This window comes from Myodes glareolus, chromosome 23 (assembly GCF_982192425.1).
Source record: "Myodes glareolus chromosome 23, mMyoGla1.1, whole genome shotgun sequence".
In the NCBI taxonomy this organism is placed as follows: Eukaryota; Metazoa; Chordata; class Mammalia; order Rodentia; family Cricetidae; genus Myodes; species Myodes glareolus.
This window is the reverse complement of record NC_142048.1, coordinates 4,780,605-4,803,468: the sequence shown is the minus strand read 5'-3', so window position 1 is coordinate 4,803,468 and position 22,864 is coordinate 4,780,605. Positions and strand designations below refer to the sequence as shown.

General features: G+C 40.2%; 1 protein-coding gene across 3 annotated transcripts in view; it reads right to left on the bottom strand.

Annotated features, from left to right (window-relative positions):
* Nucleotides 1–8,717: 8,717 nt before the first annotated feature.
* The window catches only part of LOC125395707 (uncharacterized), a 51,433-nt gene continuing 37,286 nt past the window's right edge, over nt 8,718–22,864 (bottom strand). For all 3 annotated transcript variants that reach the window (XM_048427310.3, XM_048427311.3, XM_048427312.3), the window contains 4 exons: nt 16,876–17,133; nt 11,494–11,742; nt 9,810–9,933; nt 8,718–9,019 (listed from right to left, as the gene is read on the bottom strand). In XM_048427310.3, the coding sequence (XP_048283267.3) occupies nt 8,952–9,019; nt 9,810–9,933; nt 11,494–11,742; nt 16,876–17,133 (699 nt within the window). In that variant the 3' untranslated portion in view covers nt 8,718–8,951. The remainder of the gene's footprint in view (nt 9,020–9,809; nt 9,934–11,493; nt 11,743–16,875; nt 17,134–22,864) is intronic.

Below are 22,864 nucleotides of genomic sequence, written 5' to 3'. Positions count from 1 at the left end.
TTTTATGAGACAGGGTTTCTCTGTGTATCCCTGGCTGTCCTTGAACTCATTTTGCAGACCAGGCTGGCCTCAAACTTGGAGATTCATCTGCCTCTGTCTCCCAAGTACTGAGATTAAAGGCATGAACCACCAATGCCTACTGAAATGTCTTTTGGGTTTGGATAATACTATCATGTTCTACTTTATTGAAAAGTTGGCTCTGAGAGGGGTCCAGGAGACCACAAGAACATGGCCCACAGAATAAAATATCCATGACTCATAGGGGCTCATAGAGACTGAAGTGACAATCAGGGAGCCTGTATAAGTTGGACCTAAGTCCTCTGCATGTATTTTATAATTGTCTGGCTTGGTATTCCTGTGGGACTCCTAAGAGTGGGAGTGGGGCTGTTTCTGACTGTTTTGTCTGTTTTGGGGATCCCTTTCATCCCATTGGGTTGATCCAGCCTTGAAATGAGGATATGTGCCTAATCTTATTGTAACTTGCCAGGCCATGCTTGACTGATATAACTAGGAGATCTGGGCTTTTCTGAAGGAAAACAGAGAACGAGTAGATCTGGAGGAAAGGAGAAGTGTGTGTAAGGGGAGTGGATTGAGAGGAAAGGAGAGAGGGGAAACTGCAGTTGACACATAATATATGAGAGAATAAATAAGTTAATTAATTTAATAAAAGCTGGCTCTGGAGTTGAGATATGACTTGCCCATCTCTAGAGCCAAGCATGCTTATTTAACACTTTCCTCTCTGTCCTGTGTCAGACAAGCACCTGACTCTGTGACACAGAGAAGAGTAAAGCAAAACAGCCAAAAAAATCTTTAGACTATTGATTTCATTTAATTGCCTAAAACTTTTGCTAAGTTACAAACCTTATCTCAAGATCTGGAAGACAATTGTGTGAATATTCTGTACCTCAAGAGTTGTAAGTTCATTGGATAAGGTTAAAAAAATCTCCAAAATTAGTGCAAAATTTAACTTAAAACTCATAACATAGGGAATTGGTAGTTAAAAATTTATACATAGGTAATTTTCAAGGAAGCCTGTGCTGAGACAACATTTTGGCCTATAAGCAACATGTGGCTTGTCACTCTTTTAGCTGCTGTTCCTCGTCAGGATGGAGGCAGCCATTTGCCTGGCAGCCATCTTTACTAGGGTTGGGGAAGGTAGATAACATGATACTTTACCACCATCTTGATTAAAGGTGACCATATGGTATAAATCAATTGAGGAAAAATAATAAGTCTTCAAGCTGTTTTGAATTAGGATGGGTTGAAGATGGAAGCTATAAAGTAATCCCATACTAGTTCAGAAGCTGAGTATAACAAAAGGTTATTTATTTAGAGGCAGACTCACAGATCACAGTCCTCTGCATGAATGAGGTATAGGAACCAAATCCAGCAACTGGGAGATGGCACATACAAGCTTTAAGGCTGTATTTATAGTATAAGAACACATGCCCAAGTGGACTGGTTTCTTAAAAGTTATTGGCTGAAGGAGTTTCCACAGCACATTCTCCTTTTGTCTAAATAAGAGAGTTCTAAGCCTAATACAAAACTATACACAATAAGAACAAATATCAAGTAAAAAATTAGAACTGCAACCAGCATGAAAAATATCAAGCAAGAAACATATGTTAAAAGTTTCAATGATTATCCTATCCTAAGGAGTCTAAGTCTTGTATTAGAAATAGCTTGGCCAAGTCATGAGACGAAAGTAACTAAGACTATCTAGTCTTCAAACCCATCGAAGCCCCGAGAAGGAAAATAATTTTACTTGAGGAAACAGAAAGTACAGTCAAGCAACTTCCAAAATGTGCAACAAATGACAGAGACAGCTGGCTACCTGGGCAATCACCCAAAGTCTTATTTGCAATGTTGAAGCAACCAACTTTGGTTAAGGCCATTTTAAGAGGCAGGAAAAATTTCAAAACTGTCTTACCCTTTCTTGACAAGGTTTGACAGCCTCTTTTTCTTGTATCCTGCTTGTCCTGTACAGACATCAAGCATTTTGTTAGTGGTTGAGGCATGGGCAATTCCTTGCCCAAAGGCCAGTTTTGCCAGAAGAAAACAAGCTCCAAATATAGAGTGTCTTTGGTGGTCAACATTCTCTTGGGAATAGATTGGTGATGCCAGGAGCAATTGTGTCTCATGTCAACAGAACCCTAAGTTAGGCATCCAAATGTCCAGGATCTCTTGACTCTGTGAAATCAAGTATTTTCCTGCAAAGACAAGAGCAGATCCCTGCCCCAATCTTTGTGAGATTTCCTTACCTCCTGATTGGTTGTCACCTGTATGGATGGGTTGTCATTTCTCTTTTTCAGTGGTTTCTCTTTTTCAAACTAAATCTTCTAATAAATATTTGATTAAAGAATCAGCCTTTTCTGAGCTCAAAGCAGTTTCCCACTGAAAACAGGAATAAGTGTCAATGGTGTGGTGTAGCATGGCGGGGGTCAACTTGTTGGGGTTTCTGTCCCACCCAGTACCCCACAGCCAGCGTACCCCAAAGAAAATCACTCACAAGACTCCATAAGGTTATAAACTGATTGGCCCATTAGGTTAGGCTACTTATTAGCTCTTATAACATATCTTACCCCATTATCCTTATCTACGTTAGCCACATGGCTCAGTACCTTTCTCAGCTGGGCAAGTTACATGCTACCTCTCCGGTGGTCTGCGCAGGAGTGCTGGAGGGACCTTCCTCCTCCGTAACCTTATTCTATTCTCATTGCCCCGCCTCTACTTTCTGTCTGGTTGACCCACCTATACTTCCTGCCTGGCCAATCAGCGTTTTATTAAAATACATGATTGACAGAATACAGATAATTCTCCCACACCAGTGTGGTGTACATTATTTACTTTTCCAAAATCATCAAAGTAGAACACATCCATCTGCCAGATCTCATTCCTTTGAGTACCCTCTGGGTAACTCGCTGCAGGCAACAGTGTTTGGTTATAGAAAGAGCAAGTAGGACATCTCTTAATCAGTCCGCACACCTATGGACACCTGATTATACAATTAACCTAAAATTATACAATAGAAAAAATTTTTGTTTGCCTTTTCTTCATATCTCTAAGGGAAATTTTCATTTGCTCTTTAAAGGTCTCTATTATCTTCACAAAGTTATATTTAAAATCATTTTCTTCTGCTTCTTCTGGGTTAGGATGATCAAGTCTTCCTGTTGTATAACCACACTGGGTTCTGGTGTTACCATGTTGCTCTTTAGGTTGTTGGATGAATTCTTGCATTGGCACCTACCCATCTCTTCCTTCAGTTGGTGCTGGCAGTGTCTTTACCTCTTGGCTTAATCCTTGCGGTAACCGTCTGTGTCTTTGGGAACTCTTCTTGGTCTGCTCTGTATTGTTACTGCCTGTATCTCAGGGAGCCACTGAGGTCTCTTTTAGTCCTATCTCTTGGCCTGCTCTTTTGGTCTGCACTCTTGGTTCGCTCTGTGCAGTCACAGTTTGTGCTTCAGAGTTCCTTTCTTGATCTTCTTTCTTGGTCCTCTCTGTGTAGTTGCAACTGTGACTCGGTGTTCCTCTAAGGTTGCTGGGGAGTTGGAGGGTTTGGGGTGAAAGTGGACTTGTAGCTTTCAGTGTCTGATGGTTGGGATGAGGGTGATAGGTCAGCCTACCTGCAGGAAACTCACCTGCTGTCTGGCTAGAGAAGCTGATGCAGGTGGGGTAGGGCCCAGGGTTTTGCCCTACTATGAAGGGCCTAGAGAGTGGGGTGTCCCTCTGGGTAGGTGGTGACTTACCTCGTGGTCCTCTCTGTGTAGTAGCAGGTTGTGTTTCAGAGTTCCCTTGAGGTTTCAGGAGGAATTGGAAGGTTTAGGGGCAGAGTAAGACTTGTAGCTTTCAGGGTCCAGTGGATGGGATGGGAGTATTGGAGCAGCTTACTTGCACGAAACTCACTTGCTTGCTGGCTAGATAAATGGGGGCATTGGAGGAATGGCTAAGGTTTTGCACTGTATGGAGGACCCAGAGACTCAACCAAGAAAAAGAATTACAGACCAGTCTCACTCATGAACATTGATGCAAAAATACTCAATAAAATACTGGCAAATTGAATCCAAGAACACATCAAAAAATCATTTACCATGATCAAGACCGTTTCATCTTAGAGATGCAGAGATGGTTCAACATACAAAAAAAACCCATTAATGTAATCCACCCTATAAATAAACTGAAAAATAACATATATGATTTTCTTGTTAGATGTTGGAAAAAAAATTCCACAAAATCCAACACCCATTCATGATAAAATTCTGAGAGATCAGAGGTACAAGGAACATATCTAAACATATATAAAGCAATATAAAACAAACCAGCAGCCAATATCAAATTAAATGGAGAGAAACTCAAAGCAATTCCACTAAAATCAGGAACAAGACAAGGCTTTCCACTCTGTCCATATCTTTTCAACATAGTTCTTGAAGTTCTGGCTAGAGAAATATGAAAACAAAAGGAAATAAAGGGGATTCAGATTGTAAAGGAAGAAGTCAAACTTAGCTATCTGCAGAAGATATGATAGTATACATTAGTGACCCAAAACCTCTACTAGTGAACTCATACAGTTAATAAATACCTTCAATAATGTGGCAAGATACATGATCAAATAAAAAAAATCAGTAACCTTCCTATGAATAAATGATAAAGAAGCTTAGAAAGAAATCAGAGAAACACTACCATTCACAAAACACACAAATAACATAAAATATCTTGGGGTAACACTAACCAAAGAAGTGAAAGACTTGTTTGACAAGAACTTTAAGTCTTTGAAGAAACAAATTGAAGAAGATACCAGAAAATGGAAGATCTCCCATGCTCTTGGATAGGTAGGATCAACAAAATAAAAATGACAATCCTACCAAAAGCAATCTAAAGATTCAATGCAATCCCATCAAAATTCCAACACAACTCTTCACAGAATAATACCGCACTTCATATGGAAAAACAAAAATGTGGGATAGCCAAAACAATCTGTGAAATAAAGGAACTTCCAGAGGCATCACCATCCCTGACATCAAGCTCTATTATAGAGCTACAGTAATGAAAACAGCATGGTATTGGCATAAATAGACAGGTAGACCAATGAAATTAAATTGAAGAACCCGATATTAATCCACACACCTATGAACACGTGACTTTTAACAAAGAATCTAAAATTATACAATGGAAAAAAGAAAGCATCTTCAACAAATGGTTCTGGCATTACTATATGTAAACATGTAGAAGAATGCAAATAGACCCATATCTATCCCCATGCACAAAACTCAAGTCCAGATGGATAAAAGACCTCAGTATAAATCTGACCACACTGAACCTGATAGAAGAGAAAGTGTAAATAGCCTTCAATGCATGGGCACAGGAGACCACTTCCTATATAGAACACCAGTTGACCAGGCACTGAGAGCAGCAATAAATAAATGGGGCCTTCAGAAATTGAAAATCTTCTATAAATCAAAGGACATGGTCAATAAGATAAAAAGGCAGCCAACTGGCTTGGAAAAGATCTTCACCAACCCCACATCAGACAGAGGATTGATATCCAAAATATATATAAAAAATTAGACATTAAAATTCCAAATAATCCAATTAAAAAATGGTGTATAGAACTAAACAGAGAATTCTAAACAGAAGTATCTCAAATGACCAAAAGACACTTATTGAAATGTTCAATAGTCTTAGTCATCAGGAAAATGCAAATCAAAACAACTCTGAGATACCATCTCACACCAGTCAGATTGGCTAAGATCAAAATCACCAATGATAGCTTGTGCTGGGGAGGGTGTGGAGTAAGGGGAACACTCCTCCATTACTGGTGGAAGTGCAAACTTATACAACCATTCTGAATTCAGTTTGGTGGTTTCTAGATAACTGGGTATCAACCTGCATCAGGACCCAGCAATATCACTCGGGCATATACTCGAAGGATGCTCAATCATACCACAAGGACATTTGTTCAACTCTCTTCATAGCAGCATTATTTGTAATAGCCAGAACCTGAAAACAGCTTAAATGTTCCTCAAAGGTAGAATGTATAAAGAAAATGTGGCACATTTACACATTAGAGTACTACTCAGCAGTTAAAAAAAATGACATCTTGAAATTTACATGCAAATGGATGGAACTAGAAAAAACTATCCTGAGTGAGGTAACCCAGATGCAGAAAGATAAACATGGTATGTCCTCACTCATAAGTGGATACAAGCTGTAAAGCAAAGGATATTGAACCTATAGTTCATGATCTTATTGAAGCTAAGTAACAAGGTGAACCCTAAGAAAAACATACATAGATCTACCTGAAAAGGGGAAATAGACAAGATCACCTGACAAAATGGGGGCATAGGGATGGGGGGAAGAAAGGACAGAGAGGAAAAGGAGGGGAGAAGGGGAGGGGGAGGAGACCTTGAGGGAAAGGAATAGTCGAGATGGAGAAAGGACAGAGATGAGAGCAAGGAAAGAGATATTTTAATTGAGGGAGCCATTATGGGGCTAGCAAGAAACATGACACAAGAGAAATTCCCAGGAATCCACAAGGATGACCCCAGCTAAGACACTAAGCAATAGAGCCAACTGGCCTTGCTCTGTAATCAGACTGATGAATATCTTAAATATCACCTTAGAACCTTCATCTAGCAACTTATGGAAACAGAGGCAGAGACTTGCAGTGGAGCACTGGGCTGAGCTCCCAAAGTCCAGATGAAGAATGGGAGGAGTGAGAATATGAGCAAAGAGGTCAAGACCATGATGGGGACACCCACTGACTGAAACAGTTTACCTGAGCTAATGAGAGCTCACCAACTTTAGCCAGACAGAGAAAGAACCAGCTTATTTTCAAACTAGTCCCTCTGAATGTGGGTGACAGTTGTATGACTGGGGAAGACTGTGGGGCCACTGGCAGTGGCACCAGGATCTATCCCTACTGCTTGTACTGGCTTTCTGGGTGCCCATTCTCTTTAGATGGATATCTTGCTCAGCCTATATATAGTAGGGAGGGGCTTCGACCTCCCCAAAGCATTGTGCTTACACTCTCTGAAGAGTGGATGGGGGGGCAGTGAGAGAGAGTTGGAGGTAATGGGAGGAGGGAAGGGAATGGGAACTGGGTTTGGTATGTAAAATGAAAAAAGATTTTCTTTTAAAAAGAAAAGAAAAAAATAAACTGAATATTCACAAAATTGTTGAGCTCAGCAGCGTTTAGATGTTAGTCAGAAAACAATGTTTACCCACAACTGTTCATTGTAGTCATTGGCTTACTCCCTTGTAAGACTCTGTGAATGATTCTGTAAAGTATCCCACTCCTTTCCTCTGTGTTAATCAATGAGACACACACACACACACACACGCACACACACACACACACACACAGGGGCAGACTCATGAGACAGACTTCTCTAGACAGGCACAGATTCAGATTCATGCAACTGAGGACAGAGACACAGGGAGCATTGAGCAGAGAATTCAAATCTAGATGTGCTCTTGGTTAAATGATTCTAAGCGAATGGGCTCCTATTTCTTTCCTTATATAACACTGATGCACTGACAGCGACTCAGAGTTAGTTGCTAATGTGTTTAATCCTCTCAATAGACCCTAGGAGAGAACCTCTATTGTTTGGTTTTAATGGCATGGTATCAACTTGCCTTCTAAATACTTAACATTTATAACTGTATAGTGGGGTATCTATCATCCCTCATCAGAGAGACGTATCTATGCAGTGAGCTGTGGTGAATGCAGACTCACAACTGGCCAAGATACAAAGGATGCATATATGTCTAGTGCTCAGCCCTCAACACAATAGCTATATCACACCCTCCAAGATTCAGGGACTACTTTTGAACACGGAGGCAGAGGTTGTAGATAAATACTGAGAAATGGTGTACACTACACAATGACCACATTCATGTGATCATCTATACAAGACCTCCATAAACCTGGACCATCGTTTCATCATGCATAGGAATGGGCTCATAAGGCCCCATCCCTCAGTGAGGTACTAGGGCCGATTAATAGGTGATGGGAGAAGGGATGTTGTAAAATTAAAAGAAGAGAAATTGCAAGTAAGTGGTCACACTTTAACTCTATCAATGAAGGACAACATTGCTCTTTTGCTGGCATTTTTATACACGTTTGAGTAGTTTGAGTATGTAATCCTCAACAAAGTTGGTTTTTGACTTGCAAATCAGTGAAAGTTATTGATGCCTGTTATGTCCAAAGGAAACTCCAAATCTCAAAGCTCTAAAAGCAGTCCACAGATTCAGAATTGAGTTCAACCTGGACTATTGGAGGATTTCTGCAGGTTATATAAAAAGCCAGCATTCCCCAGGAAGTTGTGAAACTGTTTCCCCCTCTACCAAAAGGAGACATTTTCACTTATGACCAGCTGGAAGGACAAATGGCTCCCTGTGCTCCCCATTAGCATACCACAACTCACACTGGCCTCCAGGCTCCTTTAGTATCACAGGGACCTGCTACACAATTCAGAATGTGAAAGCCATTCTCACTTTCTATCCCCCTAAACTACTTCCAGTTCACAGACTTATCATTCCCCTTATAACCCTTCTCTCTCTCTCTCTCTCTCTCTCTCTCTCTCTCTCTCTCTCTCTCTCTCTCCTACAATAAAAATCTTCCCCTTACATTACCATGGAGTAGTCATAGTGTCAGTTTATCTAATGTGAAAAAACAGTTTAAAATTTTTGCATAGTGTATTTAGTGTATTTTAATTGGAAACTATTAACAATTTGTGTGCAGATTTCAGTAAGTACAGTGTACTCTTTTAGAAAAATATTTTTTCCTTTAAAGTTTGTATGTGTTTTTCAGTTCTTTCTAATACAGATATTGAGGGAGAGATCTGGTCAGCCGTCCTCGTCATCTTAGACCATGAAACCCAATATGAACAAATTCAACAGAACTGCCATATATGGGCTGCCCATGAAGCCTCAGCATTGCCAGGGCATAAATTTCATTTCAATTTCAACATAGATATTAACTTGATTGCTTCAAGGTACTGTTGATCAACTGCAGCATCACCTATAAAGAAAAGAAAGAATTATTAGCAGTGTCATTAGGAACAATGGTGGCATCATCAGGATGGTTATAGGCAGCATCATCAGTACCATCATTGGTAGCATCTTATATAGATCATCAAATCATCGTGTCCAAGCAGGTGTGTGAACTGGAAGTTCCTTTTATTGTTGTTTTTTTTTCCTCATATGCTGCTTATTTTGGAGTGACTGTTTCCAAGATGATGTTATCCTCACAAGTCAGTGTATGGCCACAGAAAAGGCAGACACTGACTAGTATTTAACAACTATGTATCTATGTATATGCTTAGCCACTCAGAAACACAAAGTTATCACTGGGAGAGAAAACAATTCTCATTCTAGAATAGGAGGCAACCACAAGCCAACTAACATGACTTGGTCGGTTCTGGTGGACAGAACTAACTTTGTTATTTCATGTGGTATTTTTTAAATATATATGGGAATAAAAGAATAAGTTGTTTTCTGGTACCTGGTAAAGCCTATGTAGCCCTATGCGAAGCACGGAATTCATTAATCATAAGTATTAGTACCAAAGAGAATTAGTTTTCTAGGAGAAAATTAATCTATTTTAAACCACGGTATGTGGCCTGACGTATCCTGGATCATTCTTTCTACTGGAAGATTTTTGGTAATATTCTGCAGACCACCCATGCAGAATTTAGCGTCTCACCATGTCATCAGTCAACAACAATGGGAAGGGCAGAAACCAGATCTGTGTCAGTATCAAGTGGGAGAGTCAATTCAGCCTTGAAAGTCCTGCCCATGGCACCCGTTACCTGCATAACCAGCACAGGCAGCAGGAGCCGGTTCGACGTGTGCAGTAGCCCTCAGTGCAGCAATTCTATGCTCAAATGAGCTAAAATGGGGTGCATACAGATACCCTGAGGTCTTTTCTTCAACCTTTAAAGAAATATTGAGAAGTTACTTCTCATTAAACTGTTTACAATTTTATTCATTTTAACACTTGTCTGTTAATGTCACAGTTTTGATTTCAGTCCCCAAATCTTTATTGCTCAGTCTAATTTTAACATTACAGCCACTGATATCCTGTAACCTCTACTTCTTCTCTTTGAGTAAAAGGCCCTGGATTTTTAGAAAGCCCAAAAGAGGACTTGCTCAACTTTTGCCTTTCTTTCTCTGCTCTTTGCTACCCAACATCACCATCCTCTGTATAACAGGAAGACATAAAAAGAAGAGGACAAAAGGTGTCCTCTCCAAATGTTGTGACCTGAATTTTAGATCCCCGCTGATTAATGGGATGTGACAATGAGGAGCTTCAGCAACGAAAGGAACCTCTCCTTTCTGCACTGCAATAATCTTTTTCCCAGGGCCTTTCCCAGTTGTTCATTGGGACCCTTGAGAAAACCAGTGACCTGAACACGCGTGAACAAAGGTACATGAACAAAGCATGCCTCTACTAACAGCAGAGGGGAGTTGCTGAGCTGCAAGCATGGATTCTGGAGACACCTGCCCTCCTCTCACTCCTTAATCCAGACTTTTGCATGTGTGAGCAGTGGCCTATTCCAGCACCACTATGGTAGTTTGGATGAAACAAAACCCAATACATTCAAACATTTGAATGCTTGGTCTCATTGGGTGGAACTATTTTGAAAAGATTAGGAGGTGTGAATTTATTGGAAGGCATGTGTCACTGGGGTTGGGTATGTATGTGTGTGTGTGTATGTGTTTGTGTGTGCACCTGTGTGTACTATTCTACTGTGTGTGTGAAGAGCAGAGAACAACTTTCAGGAGCTGGCTCCCCCTTTCCTGGATGAATCAGGGTCTCTCATTGTTTTGCAGCTCAGTGTGTTCCAGTGTGACTGGCTTGTGAGTTTCAGAGCTAGTCACTGTTATTTGAATGAACATCATATTTCATTTGTATTTATTAACATATTTGCTAATTCTTTCAAAAGTGAATGACATGGTTTTAACCGTGACAAAGTACCCCTCATGTAAAACAATACTACCTCATTCTATCTAAAAATATTAAGCCTTGACTGTGGATACAAGCCTATTGTGTGAAGTTACATAATCAGCAACAAACAAACTTTAGTAAAAATAATAAAGAATAAAACACCAATTAAACTAAAAGCAAAACAAATGGACACACTATAGACTATATATGTTGCAGGGTTATATATACATATGTGGGGGTTCTATTTGTATGAGTGCAGTCTATCATGTTCCAGTGAACACATTGCATACAACTTTCATGATAATACTGACTTGCCATGTGGACCTACAGGATCAGATTTTTGAAAGCCTGCTCTATGGTTGTTGGGATACTTTAGGTGAGTATTCAGAGGGGTGACCTTGTTGGAGGAGGCATGTCACTTGACATGAGGGACATGTACAAAGCTGGGTCCTGTTGTCTGGACACTGTGCAGCACTGCAGACATGGGCTTGCAGATGTATGTTTGTCCTTAAACAAAATATACTGATTTTTAAAATTAGATTTACCTTTGATCTTGTTTTTTTCTTAGAGCCATGGGGTAGAGCTTCTTCCCTAGGGCAAACATTAGTTTCATATTTTCCAAGAACTTCACAAGTTCTCACTTTGAATTCTTTTTTAATGACTTCTGCAAGATGCACATACTGCAATTCACCATGCTCATGTTCTACTTTTTTCACTGTCTTGGTAGCAGGCTGCTCTGAATATAGGGACTTGCTGTCATATTTCTTCTTTAGTTTTTGTTCTGTAGATATTTTCTGAATAAGAGGGGGTGGGATGTTTTCAAAATGACTCTGACATTACATACTACAATGTTTGGATGAGGAAAAAGTTAAATATATTCATACACGTTTTGCTACTTATGGCATCACTAGCTATCTCCTGTGACCTCAGAGGATCCCTAGACACAGAATGTACCAAAAGTTTAGTGAGCTGCTCCCTGGATGGACAGCCCAGTCATGAGGCTCTAGGCCATAGGGCAAAACCCCAGGATGCTCCCCCATCTGCCACAACTTCACTAGCTAGCTGGCTGACAGGAATGTTTCCTGCAGGTAGGCTGCTCCAGATCCCCCATCAATCAGACAGACCCTGCAATCCAAAAGTCCCACTGGACCCTCAAACCCATCCATCTCCTGTGAACTCAGAAGATCTCTGAGGCACAAAATGCAACTGCACAGAGCAGACCAAGAGGTGAATGACCAGTTGCCTGCTGGAAAGCCAGTATCTAGGCCCTAGAACTCAGGGCTAAACCCTGGACCCCTCTTCCACCTACCTCAGCTTCCCTAGGAAGCCAGCAGGCCACCTGCAGGCAGGCTGGTCCAACACCCCACCATTGATCAGACCCTGTACTCTACAAGTCCCACTCCACTCCCAAACTCACCCATTCCCAGAGAACTCAGTGGCATCCTGAGATACAGAAAGCAATTGCATGGAGCCAACCAAGAGCAGCTCCCCAAGACACAGAGAGTAACTGCAATGATCAGTCAAGAAAGGATCCCTGAGACACAGACACCAACTGTAAGGACTGAAGCACGAGGCAAAAACACCGCCTGCACCAACTGGAAAGAGAGATGGGTAGGCACCAATACAAGAATACATTCAACAACCTAAAATACAACATGGTGACACCGGATCACAGTGGTCGTATGATAGGAAGACCTGAATATCCTAATGCAGAAAAGGCAGAAGAAAACGACATTAAATATAACTTTATGAAGATGATAGAATCCCTTAAAGAGGAAATGAAAAGTTCCCTTAAAGAAATAGAGGAAAAGACAAATAAAAAAAATGTGAGAAATTAGTAAATCTCTTAAAGAAACCCAAGAAAACTAAGAAAAAAACAAACAGGTGAAGCAAACAGTTCAAGACTAGAAAATTGAAATAGAAGCAATAAAGAAAACACATTTCAAGGGAATTCTGAAAATGGGGAAACAAACAGGGACTACATATGCAATCATAACCAAAAGAATTCAGGAGAGGGAAGAAAGAATCCCAGACATTGAAGATATGATAGAGGAAATAGATTCATTGGCAAAAGAAAATGTTAAATCCAAAAAATTCTTAACATAAATCTGGGACACCATGAAAAATCCAAACCTCAGAATAAAAGGAAAAACAGGAGGAGAACTTCAGCTCAAAGGCACAGAAAATATATTCAACAAGATCATAGAAGAAAATTTTCCCAACCTAAAGAAGAATATCCCAATGAAGGTACAAAAAGTTTATAGAACATAAAATAGACTGGACCCTTAAAAGTATATCACCTTGACATATAATAATCAAAACACTAAACATATGGAATAAAGAAAGAATATTAAGAGTTGCAAAGGAAAAAGGCCAAGTTATATATAAAGGCAGACCCATTAGAATTATACCCTATTTATCCATGAAACTCTGAAAGCAAGAAGGTCCTCGACAGATGTGCTGCAGACACTAAGAGAACATGGATACAACCCCAGACTATTATACAAACAAAGCTATCAATCACCATTGGTGGAGAAAATGAGATAGTCCATGACAAAACCAGATTTAAACAATACCTATCCACAAACTCAGGTTTACTGAAAGTACTAGAAGGAAAACTTTAACCAAAGTAAACACAGGCAACAGATAACTTCACATCAGTAAAACCCCAGAGAAGGGAAACACAAAAATGTTTTCACCAAAAAATAGCAAGAATTAACAATCACTGGTCTTTTAAATCAATGGAGTCAATTCACCTATAAAATGACACAGGTTAAGAGAATGGATATGAAAAGAGAATCTATCCTTCGGCTGCATACAAGAAACACACCTCAACCTCAACAACAGATGTTACCTCAGAGTAAAGGGTCGGAAAAAGATTTTCTAATCAAATGAACCTCAGAAACAAGTGGGTTTAGCTATCCTATTATCCAACAAAATAGACTTCAAACTAAAATAAAAAGAGATGGAGAAGGATACTTCATACTCATCAAAGGAAAAATTCAGCAAGATGCAGTCTCAATCCTGAACATCTATGCCCCAAATAAAAGAGCACCCTCATATGTAAAAGAAACATTACTAAAGATTAAATCACACATCAAACCCCACACACTAATAGCAGAAGATACGAACACTCCACTCTCACCAAAAAACCGTTCAGCTAGACAGAAACTTAACAGAGAAATTAAGGAGCTAACAGATGCCATGACTCAAATGGACTTAACAGATATCTATAGGCCATTTTATTCCAATACAAAAGAATATACCTTCTTATCAGCACCTCATGGGACCTCCTCTAAAATTGTCCACATACTTGGTAACAAAACAAACATCAACAGATCCAAAAAATTGGACGATCCCCCTGTGTCTTATCAAAGTACCAACGCTAAAAGTTAGAATTCAACAACAGTACTAATTGCAGGAAGCCTACAAACTCCTGGAAATTGAACAGTGTTGGGTCAAGGAAGAAATAAAGAATGAAATTAAAGACTTCCTAGAATTCAACAAAAATGAATGCACAATATACCCAAACCTGTGGGACACTATGAAAGCAGTGCTAAGAGAAAAGCTCATAGTAATAAGCACCTACATAAAAAAAAGTGGGGAAATCAAAGTGATTTATCGACACACCTGAAAGTTCTAGAACAACAAGAAGCAGACTCACACAGCAGGAGTAGAAGACAACAAATAATCAAATAAAATAGCAACTAAGAAAACAATACAAAGAATCAATGAAACAAAGAGCTGTTTCTTTGAGAAAAATCAACAAGATAGACAATCCAAATTAATCAAAAGGCTGAAAGAGAACATCCAAATTAACAAAATCAGAAATTAAAAGGAGGATATAACAACAGACACTGAAGAAATCCAGAGAAACATTAGGTCACACTTCAAAAACCTGTACTCCACAAAACTGGAAAATCTAAAGAAAGGAACAACTTTTGAATAGGTACCACATGTTAAATCAAGACTAGAGAAACAATTTAAATAGAACTATAGCCCCAAAGGAAATAGAACCAGTCATCAAAAGTCTCCCAATTAATAAAAGCCAAGACCCCATTGGTTTTATTGCAGAATTCTACCAGAACTTCAAAGAAGAGCTAATACCTATACCCCTACAATTATTGCACAGAATAGAAAGCAAAGGAAAATTGCCCAACTCTTTTTTTGAGGTCACAGTTACTATGATACCCAAGTCACACAAAAACTTAATTAAGAAAGAGAATCACAGACCAGTCTCCCTAATGAACACTGATGCAATAATATCTAACAAAATATTGGCAAACCTCAGCTAAGCAATAGTGGAGAGGGTTCCTGAACTGGCCTTTCCCAGCAATCAGTTTGATGACTATCTTAATCGTCATCACAGAACCTTCATTCAGCAACTGATGGAAGCACATGCAGGGATTCACAGTGAAGCACTGGGTTGAGCTCCCTAAGTCCAGTCAAAGGGAGAAAGGATATGAGAAAAGGGGTCAAGACCATGATGGGAAAACTCACTGAAACAGTTTACCTGAACTAATAGGAGCTCACTGATTCTGAGCTGACAGTGGGGGAAGCAGTATAGAACCAAAAGAAATCCTCTAAATGTGGGTGATAGTGGACTGTTACAGTCTGTGGGGCCACAGACAGTGGGGCCAGGGTTTATCCCTACTGCTTGAAGTGGCTTTTTGGAGTCCATCGTTTTTGAGGGATACCTTGCTCAGCCTAGATATAGTGGGGAGGGCCTTGGTTCTGACTCAAAGAATGTGCTTGACTTCCCTATGGGAAGCCTTACCCTCTCTGAGGAGTGGGGTGATGTGTAGGGTGGGTGGGAAGATAGAGGGAACAGGGGGAGAAGGGGAACAGTGGGAATTGAGATTGGTATGTACAATTTCAATTAAATTTTTAAAAAAATAATGAAGAATAAGAGAGGCAGAAAAGCCTGAGTTCCAGTTGCCTGATAACATAGGACTGTCCATTAGAATCACGTACTGTTTTTAAAGTCACAAGACTACTATCTTTGAGTTATGGAAACCACAATCCTTTTGGTGTACTAGATTTAGGCACATGTCTAACACTTAATTCCCAGGTCATTACAATTTGCTTATGATGCTATTTGCATATAAAGTATATTAGTACCTCTCATTCAACTGAAAATCTTGCAGAGGTCTTTATATTATTTTCTGTATTATTATTCAATAAGAAGTCTCACCTTGAAGTCATATTTGTTATATTTGTTATAGTCTGATCTTTTCACTTAAGCACAAGAAGGTGAATTGGAAGAGTCCCGGGAACAGGGAAGAGCAGGGTATGTGAAAGGTTGGGGTCCTGTTGTCTAGATGCTCTCTGTAGCCCAGCAGACAAGGACTCACAGATGTATAGTAGAAAAAGACAAGAACTCCTGAGTAAATTGGGAGCATGGGGAACTTGGGGGAGCGTTGAAGGGGAATGAAGAGACAGGGAGGGGAGCAGAGAAAAATGTAGAGTTCGATAACAATCAATAAAAAAAAGTAAAAAAAAAAATTAAGGATAGGGCCAGTTCAGGAGCCCTCTCCTCAGAGGGGTGCGCTCACCCACTAAAATGATGGGGCTGATCTAATGGGAGCTCACCAAGGCCAGCTGGACTGGGACTGATGGAGCATGTGATCAAACCGAACTCTCTGAACATGACTGACAATGAGGACTGACTGAGAAGCCAAGGACAATGGCACTGGGTTTTGATTCTACTGCATGGACTGGCTTTGTGAGAGCCTAGTCTGTTTGGAAGCTCACCTTCCTAGACCTGGATGGAGGGTGGAGGACCTTGGACTTCCCACAGGACAGGGAATCCTGACCGCTCTTTGGACTGGAGAGGGAATGAGGGGAGTGGGGAAGGGGAAGGGAAATGGGAGGAAGTGGAAATTTTTAATAAAATAAAATAAAATGATAAAAAATTAAGAAATTACCCTTAACTGTTTTCTTCCTTTAAAGGTATGAGGTAGTTCTTTCTCCATACATGTATCACATGTATATTTTTCAAGAATTTCACAAAAATTTTCTTTTAAATCTTCTTTGATGAGATCCTTTAGAGGCGTACAGTGGGAATCATTCTGGCCATCCACACTTTCCTCCTCTGTTTGCACCACGGACTTTCCTGAATGTGCAGGGGCACTGTCATGGGCACCTTTAGAGTTTTTCTTTGTTTCTTGTTCCGGGGCAGTTCTCTGCAGGAGGGAAGGTGGAGGCTTCATTTGCTTGGTTTCCTAGCAGAAGTTTTCTTATCTTTAGGTGCTTATTTTAAAATTATCTTTATAAGTTACAAGTTATAGACCCTGAGGAAGTAAAAAGTGTTCAATACTTAACAGTTAAACTTCTTCACATATGCCCATTTTGTCTCAAATCACTAGGCTATCACTAGGAACTGAAAATAAATCACTTTCTCGTAGAACTGACTATAAATCATGAACCCATGATTTTTGTCAGTGTTGATTGGAATACTTATGTCATGATGTGTCACACATCCACAAACATGAATTAGATAAGATGTAACATGTAAAATCAAGTCTCACAACTAAAGGTTTGACCTTGCATGCATATTTCTTCTGAGAACTTGTAATACTACCACCCAAGAGTGTTTAATAAACAATAATTCTCTTCCTCAAATTAATAATAGATTTCAAATTAATGACTATCTGTCTTAAACTATACATGTAAATGGAAGAAAATGAATATTAAAGTATTACATAGCTTTTGTACTTCATTTAAATAACTTTAACTGAATTTTTTTTTAATTTTAGCACACTTACAGGATTTTTTTCTCAAAAATGGACATAGGTAAAGTTTAAGTGTTAAGTATTGAACACTTTTTACTTTCTCAGGGTCTAAAACTTGTGTCTTAAGGGGTAAAGTCATATATTATTTCTAACTGTACATATTAGATTTGATTTGAGATCACAGACAGTAGGAGCAGAGATATTTAGTGTGTCAACAGCAAGAGACACACAATTATATGAAATCAGCCGCTTCTAAAAAAAGGAGAAGCAGTTGCTAATAAAGCTTTGGGGACAATAATTAGTGAATAAAGTTACAAACATCTATTGCACAGAGGCAGAAACCAAAAACAGAAATGGATGTGTAAGAAATATCAAGTGTGTTCTTCAAAAATAGTTTAGTATCAGCGTGAAACATTTATTTATTTATTTATAAAAAATTCCACTTCCTCCCCTCCTCCCAATACCCTCCCACTCCCTGCACTCTTTCTCACCCTCCATCTCCAGTACAAAGAGCAGTCAGGGTTCCCTGCCCTGTGGGAAGTCCAAGGTCCTCCACCCTCCATCCAGGTCTAGGAAGGTGAGCATCCAAACAGACTAGGCTCCCACAAAGCCAGTACATGCAGTAGAATCAAAACCCAGTGCCATTGTCCTTGGCTTCTCAGTCAGCCCTCATTGTCGGCCACATTCAGAGAGTCTGGTTTGATCACATGCCCCATCAGTCCCAGTCCAGCTGGCCTTGATGAGCTCCCATTAGATCAGTCCCAGCATCTCCAGGGGTGTACCAGCCTCTCGCGGTCCTGACTTCCTTGCTCATGTTCTCCCTCCTTCTGCTCCTCATTTGGACCTTGGGAGCTCAGTCTAGTGCTCCAATGTGGGTCTCTGTCTCTATCTCCATCCATCGCCGGATGAAGGTTCTATGGTGATATGCAAGATATTCGTCAGTGTGGCTATAGGATAAGGCGAGTTCAGGCACCCTCTCCTCTGCTGCCCACGGAACTAGTTGGAGAAGTCCCCTTGGACACCTGGGAGCCCCTCTGGAGCCAAGACTCTAGCCAACCCTAAAATGGCTCCCTTGGTTAGGATAACTTCTTCCCTGCTCCCATATCCACCCTTTCTACATCTCATCCCATTCCCCCAAGTTCTCCCCAATCCTCCCCTTCTCCCTTCTCTCTCCCCATCTCCCCTTCCCCCCAATTCATCCCCATCCCCTGCTCCCAACTTTTGCCCAATAATCTTGTCAACTTCCAATAACCCGGAGGATAAACATGTGTTTTTCTTTGGGTTCACCTTCTTATTTAGCTTCTCCAGGATCACAAACTATGGCCTCAATGTCCTTTATTTATGACTAGAATCCACTTATGAGTGAGTACATACCATATTCCTCTTTTGGGGTCTGGGTTACCTCACTTAGGATAGTGCTTTCTATTTCCATCCATTTGCATGCAAAGTTCAAGATATCATTTTTTTTAACCACTGAGTAGAACTCTAAAGTATATATATGCCACACCTTCTTTATCCATTCTTCTGTTGAGGGGCACCTAGGTTGTTTCCAGGTTCTGTCTATTACAAATAGTGCTGCTATGAACATAGTTGAACAAATGCTTTTGTAGTATGATTGGGCATCTCTTGGGTATATTCCCAGGAGTGGTATTGATGGATCCTGAGGTAGGCTGACTCCCAGTTTCCTAAGAAACCGCAACACTGATTTCCAAAGTGGTTGCACAAGTTTGCATTCCCACCAACAATGGATGAGTGTTCCCCTTACTCCACATCCTCTCCAGTATAGGCTATCATTGATGTTTTTGATTTTAGCCATTCTGACAGGTGTAAGATGTTATATCAAAATTGTTTTGATTTGCATTTCCCTGATCACTAAGGAGGTTGAGCATGACCTTAAGTGTCTTTTGGCTATTTGAACTTCTTCTGTTGAGAATTCTCTGTTCAGCTAACTGTCCCATTTTTAAATTGGGTTAATTAGAGTTTTAAAGTCTAGTTTCTTGAGTTCTTTATATATTTTGAAGATCAGACCTTTGTCTGATGCAGGATTGGTGAAGATCTCCCATTCAGTAGGTTGCCTTTTTGTCTTAATGACAAAATGCTCTTTATTCTGTATGTTTTGTGTTTTGATTATTATATGGCAAGGGGATTTTTTTTTGATCCAGTCTATTCGGTGTTCTGTATGCTTCTTGTGCTTTCATAGGAATATCCTTCTTTAGGTTGGGAAAGTTTTCTTCCATAATTTTGCTGAATATATTTTCTGGGCCTTTGAGCTGTAATTCTTCTCCTCCTTCTATCCCTATTATTCTTAGGTTTGGTCTTTTCACGGTGTCCCAGATTTCCTGGATGTTTTGTGTTAAGAATTTGTTGGATTTGTTATTTTCTTTAATCAATGAGTTTATTTCCTCTATAGTATCTTCGGTGTCTGAGATTCTTTCTTCTATGTCTTGTATTCTGTTGGTTATGCTTGCCTCTAGTTCCTGATCGATTACCCACATTTTCCATATCCAGCCTTCCCTTGGTTTGTGTTTTCTCCATTACCTCCATTTCATTTTTCAAGTCTTGAACTGTTTCCATTACCTGTTTGATTGCTTTATCGTGGTTTTCTTGGGTATCTTTGAGAGATTTATTCATTTCTTCTACTTTTTTGTTTGTCTTCTCCACTTCTTTACAGCAGTTTTTCACCTCCTGTTTAAGGTCCTCTATCATTTTCATAACGTTAAGGTTAAAGTCAATTTCTTCTATTTCTTCTGGAATAGGGTGTTCAAGTCTTCTTGTTGTGTGATCCCTGGAATCTGGTGTTGTCATGTTGCCTTTCAGGTTGTTGGAGGAATTCTTTCATTGACGCCTGCCCATCTCTTCCTTCAAGTTCAGCCAGGAGATTCTTGGTGTCTTGGTCCAATCTATGTTGTGACTGACTCTGGGTGGATCTTCTCAGTGCAGGAACAGGAACTGTTCCCCTTTGGGTGGATAGCCTCAGTGCAGGAGTGGGCACTGTTCCTGGGCCAAGGACTCTGCAGCCAATAGGGCAGGCTTGGGGGAGGGGGTGGGCAGGGATGTGTAGAACAAAGAAGCCCCTGCAGCAGGAGTTGAAGGGGCCCAGTGCTCCTTTCCCAGATGTTCCGCCCTGCCCCGGGATGGCACCCACTCACCGGTCTGAAAAGTTGTCCTCAGCACAGGGACAGAACTCTTGGAGGAAGGACCCCACAGACAAAAGGGTGAACTTGGTGGGGAGGGGAGAGTTGTGCCAGCATGAAATATTTTTAAAAGGCTAGGAAGGAGGGTCAAGCAAATAGAACCCTCTGTCCAAAGGACAGCAAACAGCAGGAACAATGAACAGAGTTTTTATTTCAAACTACACATTGTGAACATGTTATGCATGTATATGGTCTAGCTGTGCTACGACAAGTTCTAATGCAGTCTACTGTCCTCTTGTGACAGGGAAATCAATGATAGAATAAAACCCTAATTGCAAAGGTTCCATTCTGGTGAATGGTTCTCTTTCTCAGCATTGGGGTTGATTCAGGAACTTGTTCTCTCTGTCAGCAGAGAAAGATTAAAACCATAGAGCTTATCCCCAGCTGGTACTTAAAGGAATGGCTGGAGACCAGAACCTCTCCTGTGGAGGGCCAGAAATGTGAGCATGTTCCTCCTTGTCTGAAGGTCAGAGAGTTTTAGCTTGCTCAAAATTGTTGCCAATCCACCCTGAGCAAAGGACAGAGAGTTGGAACTTACATCCGTCTTTCAGGGTTATAGTCTGTTTCTACCTCAAAAAAACAAAACAAAACAACACAAAAAAGTCCCACCTAAATATAGAACAGAGAGTTCTGCTCTCACAAGGTTATTGTCAACAGGTATGGCTAATATCCAAACCTTCTATTTCAGGAATAGAGAAGTAGATATATTTCTATACTCCAAACAAGTTACTACTCCCTTAAGGAGATAACAATGGATCCCACCCAGGGAGTAGTTAGCCTACAGAATATTTGGTCTAGGGTGTGAATGTTACTTAAGTTGTCATAGCAACAGAATGTTTAACTAAGACCATAGCCCACAACCTTCAACTGGTATGTTCATTTCCTTGTATCATGTTAATACACTTTTCCATCTTATTCCTCCCCTTTGAGTTGGGTATTTAAGCAAATGGAAATTAAGTGTGGGTGATTTGAGTATTGACTTGAACTCCCTCCCAGTACTACCCTATGTTTTAAGTTTTATTATTTTTACTCATGTTGTCATTCTCTTTGCTATTTTTCTGATCCCTATAGCCCTACCCTGGTAAGTGGCATTTTTGTCGAAGCTGGTCTCTGACACTCCCAACTTCAGTGTTTCAGCACTATCGAATGGATCGGAGAAAACAGCACATGACAGAGCAAAATGACAGCAGACAAGTTTCAGAGAATGGAAGAAATAACGTTGCCTAAAATTAAGACACTCAGAGGGTTTACTACACAGCACTCTATTCGTGCATGAGAAGAGGAGGTGGCCTAACTTGGAAAATAATTTAAGAAGATAAACATTTGGAAAGTATGATAAATCTATAATTATGGCTGCAAATACACAGAAGTCTGAAGTAAGAGAGAAGAAATAGCTCTAATGCAACTCTATAGTCTGTCTATACCTGTTGACATGCAGGGCCGTTTTACTTGAGTCATGTGTTTTATTTCTTTGAAATATATAAAACAATGTCTTTTCTCTTCTTAGACATCAGTATCCATTTATTACATAATTTCATAATTGTACTTTTATTTATACTCTTACAATGGCATATTATCTAACAGGTCTGTTCTTTTCCTGTCAACGGTAACTACTCTCTGGTTTGATATTTTTCTTTATTTATGTACTATTTCAAGAATTGTGCTCCCAGACTGAGCCCCCCAAGGTCCAAATGAGGAGCAGAAGGAGGAAGAACATGAAAAAGGAAATCAGGACCGCGAGGGGTGCGATCACCCACTGATACAAGGGGACTGATCTAAGGAGAGTTCACCAAGGCCAGTTGGACTGGGACTGAACGAGCACGTGATCCAACCAGATTCTATGAATGTGGCCGAATTCTCTGAATGTGGCTGGCCCGGAGTCTTTCTGAAAAGCCATTGACAATGACACTGGGACTTGTTTCCTCTGCATATACTGGATTTTTGGGATCCAGTCTGTTTGGATACTCACCTTCCTGGACCTGAAGGGA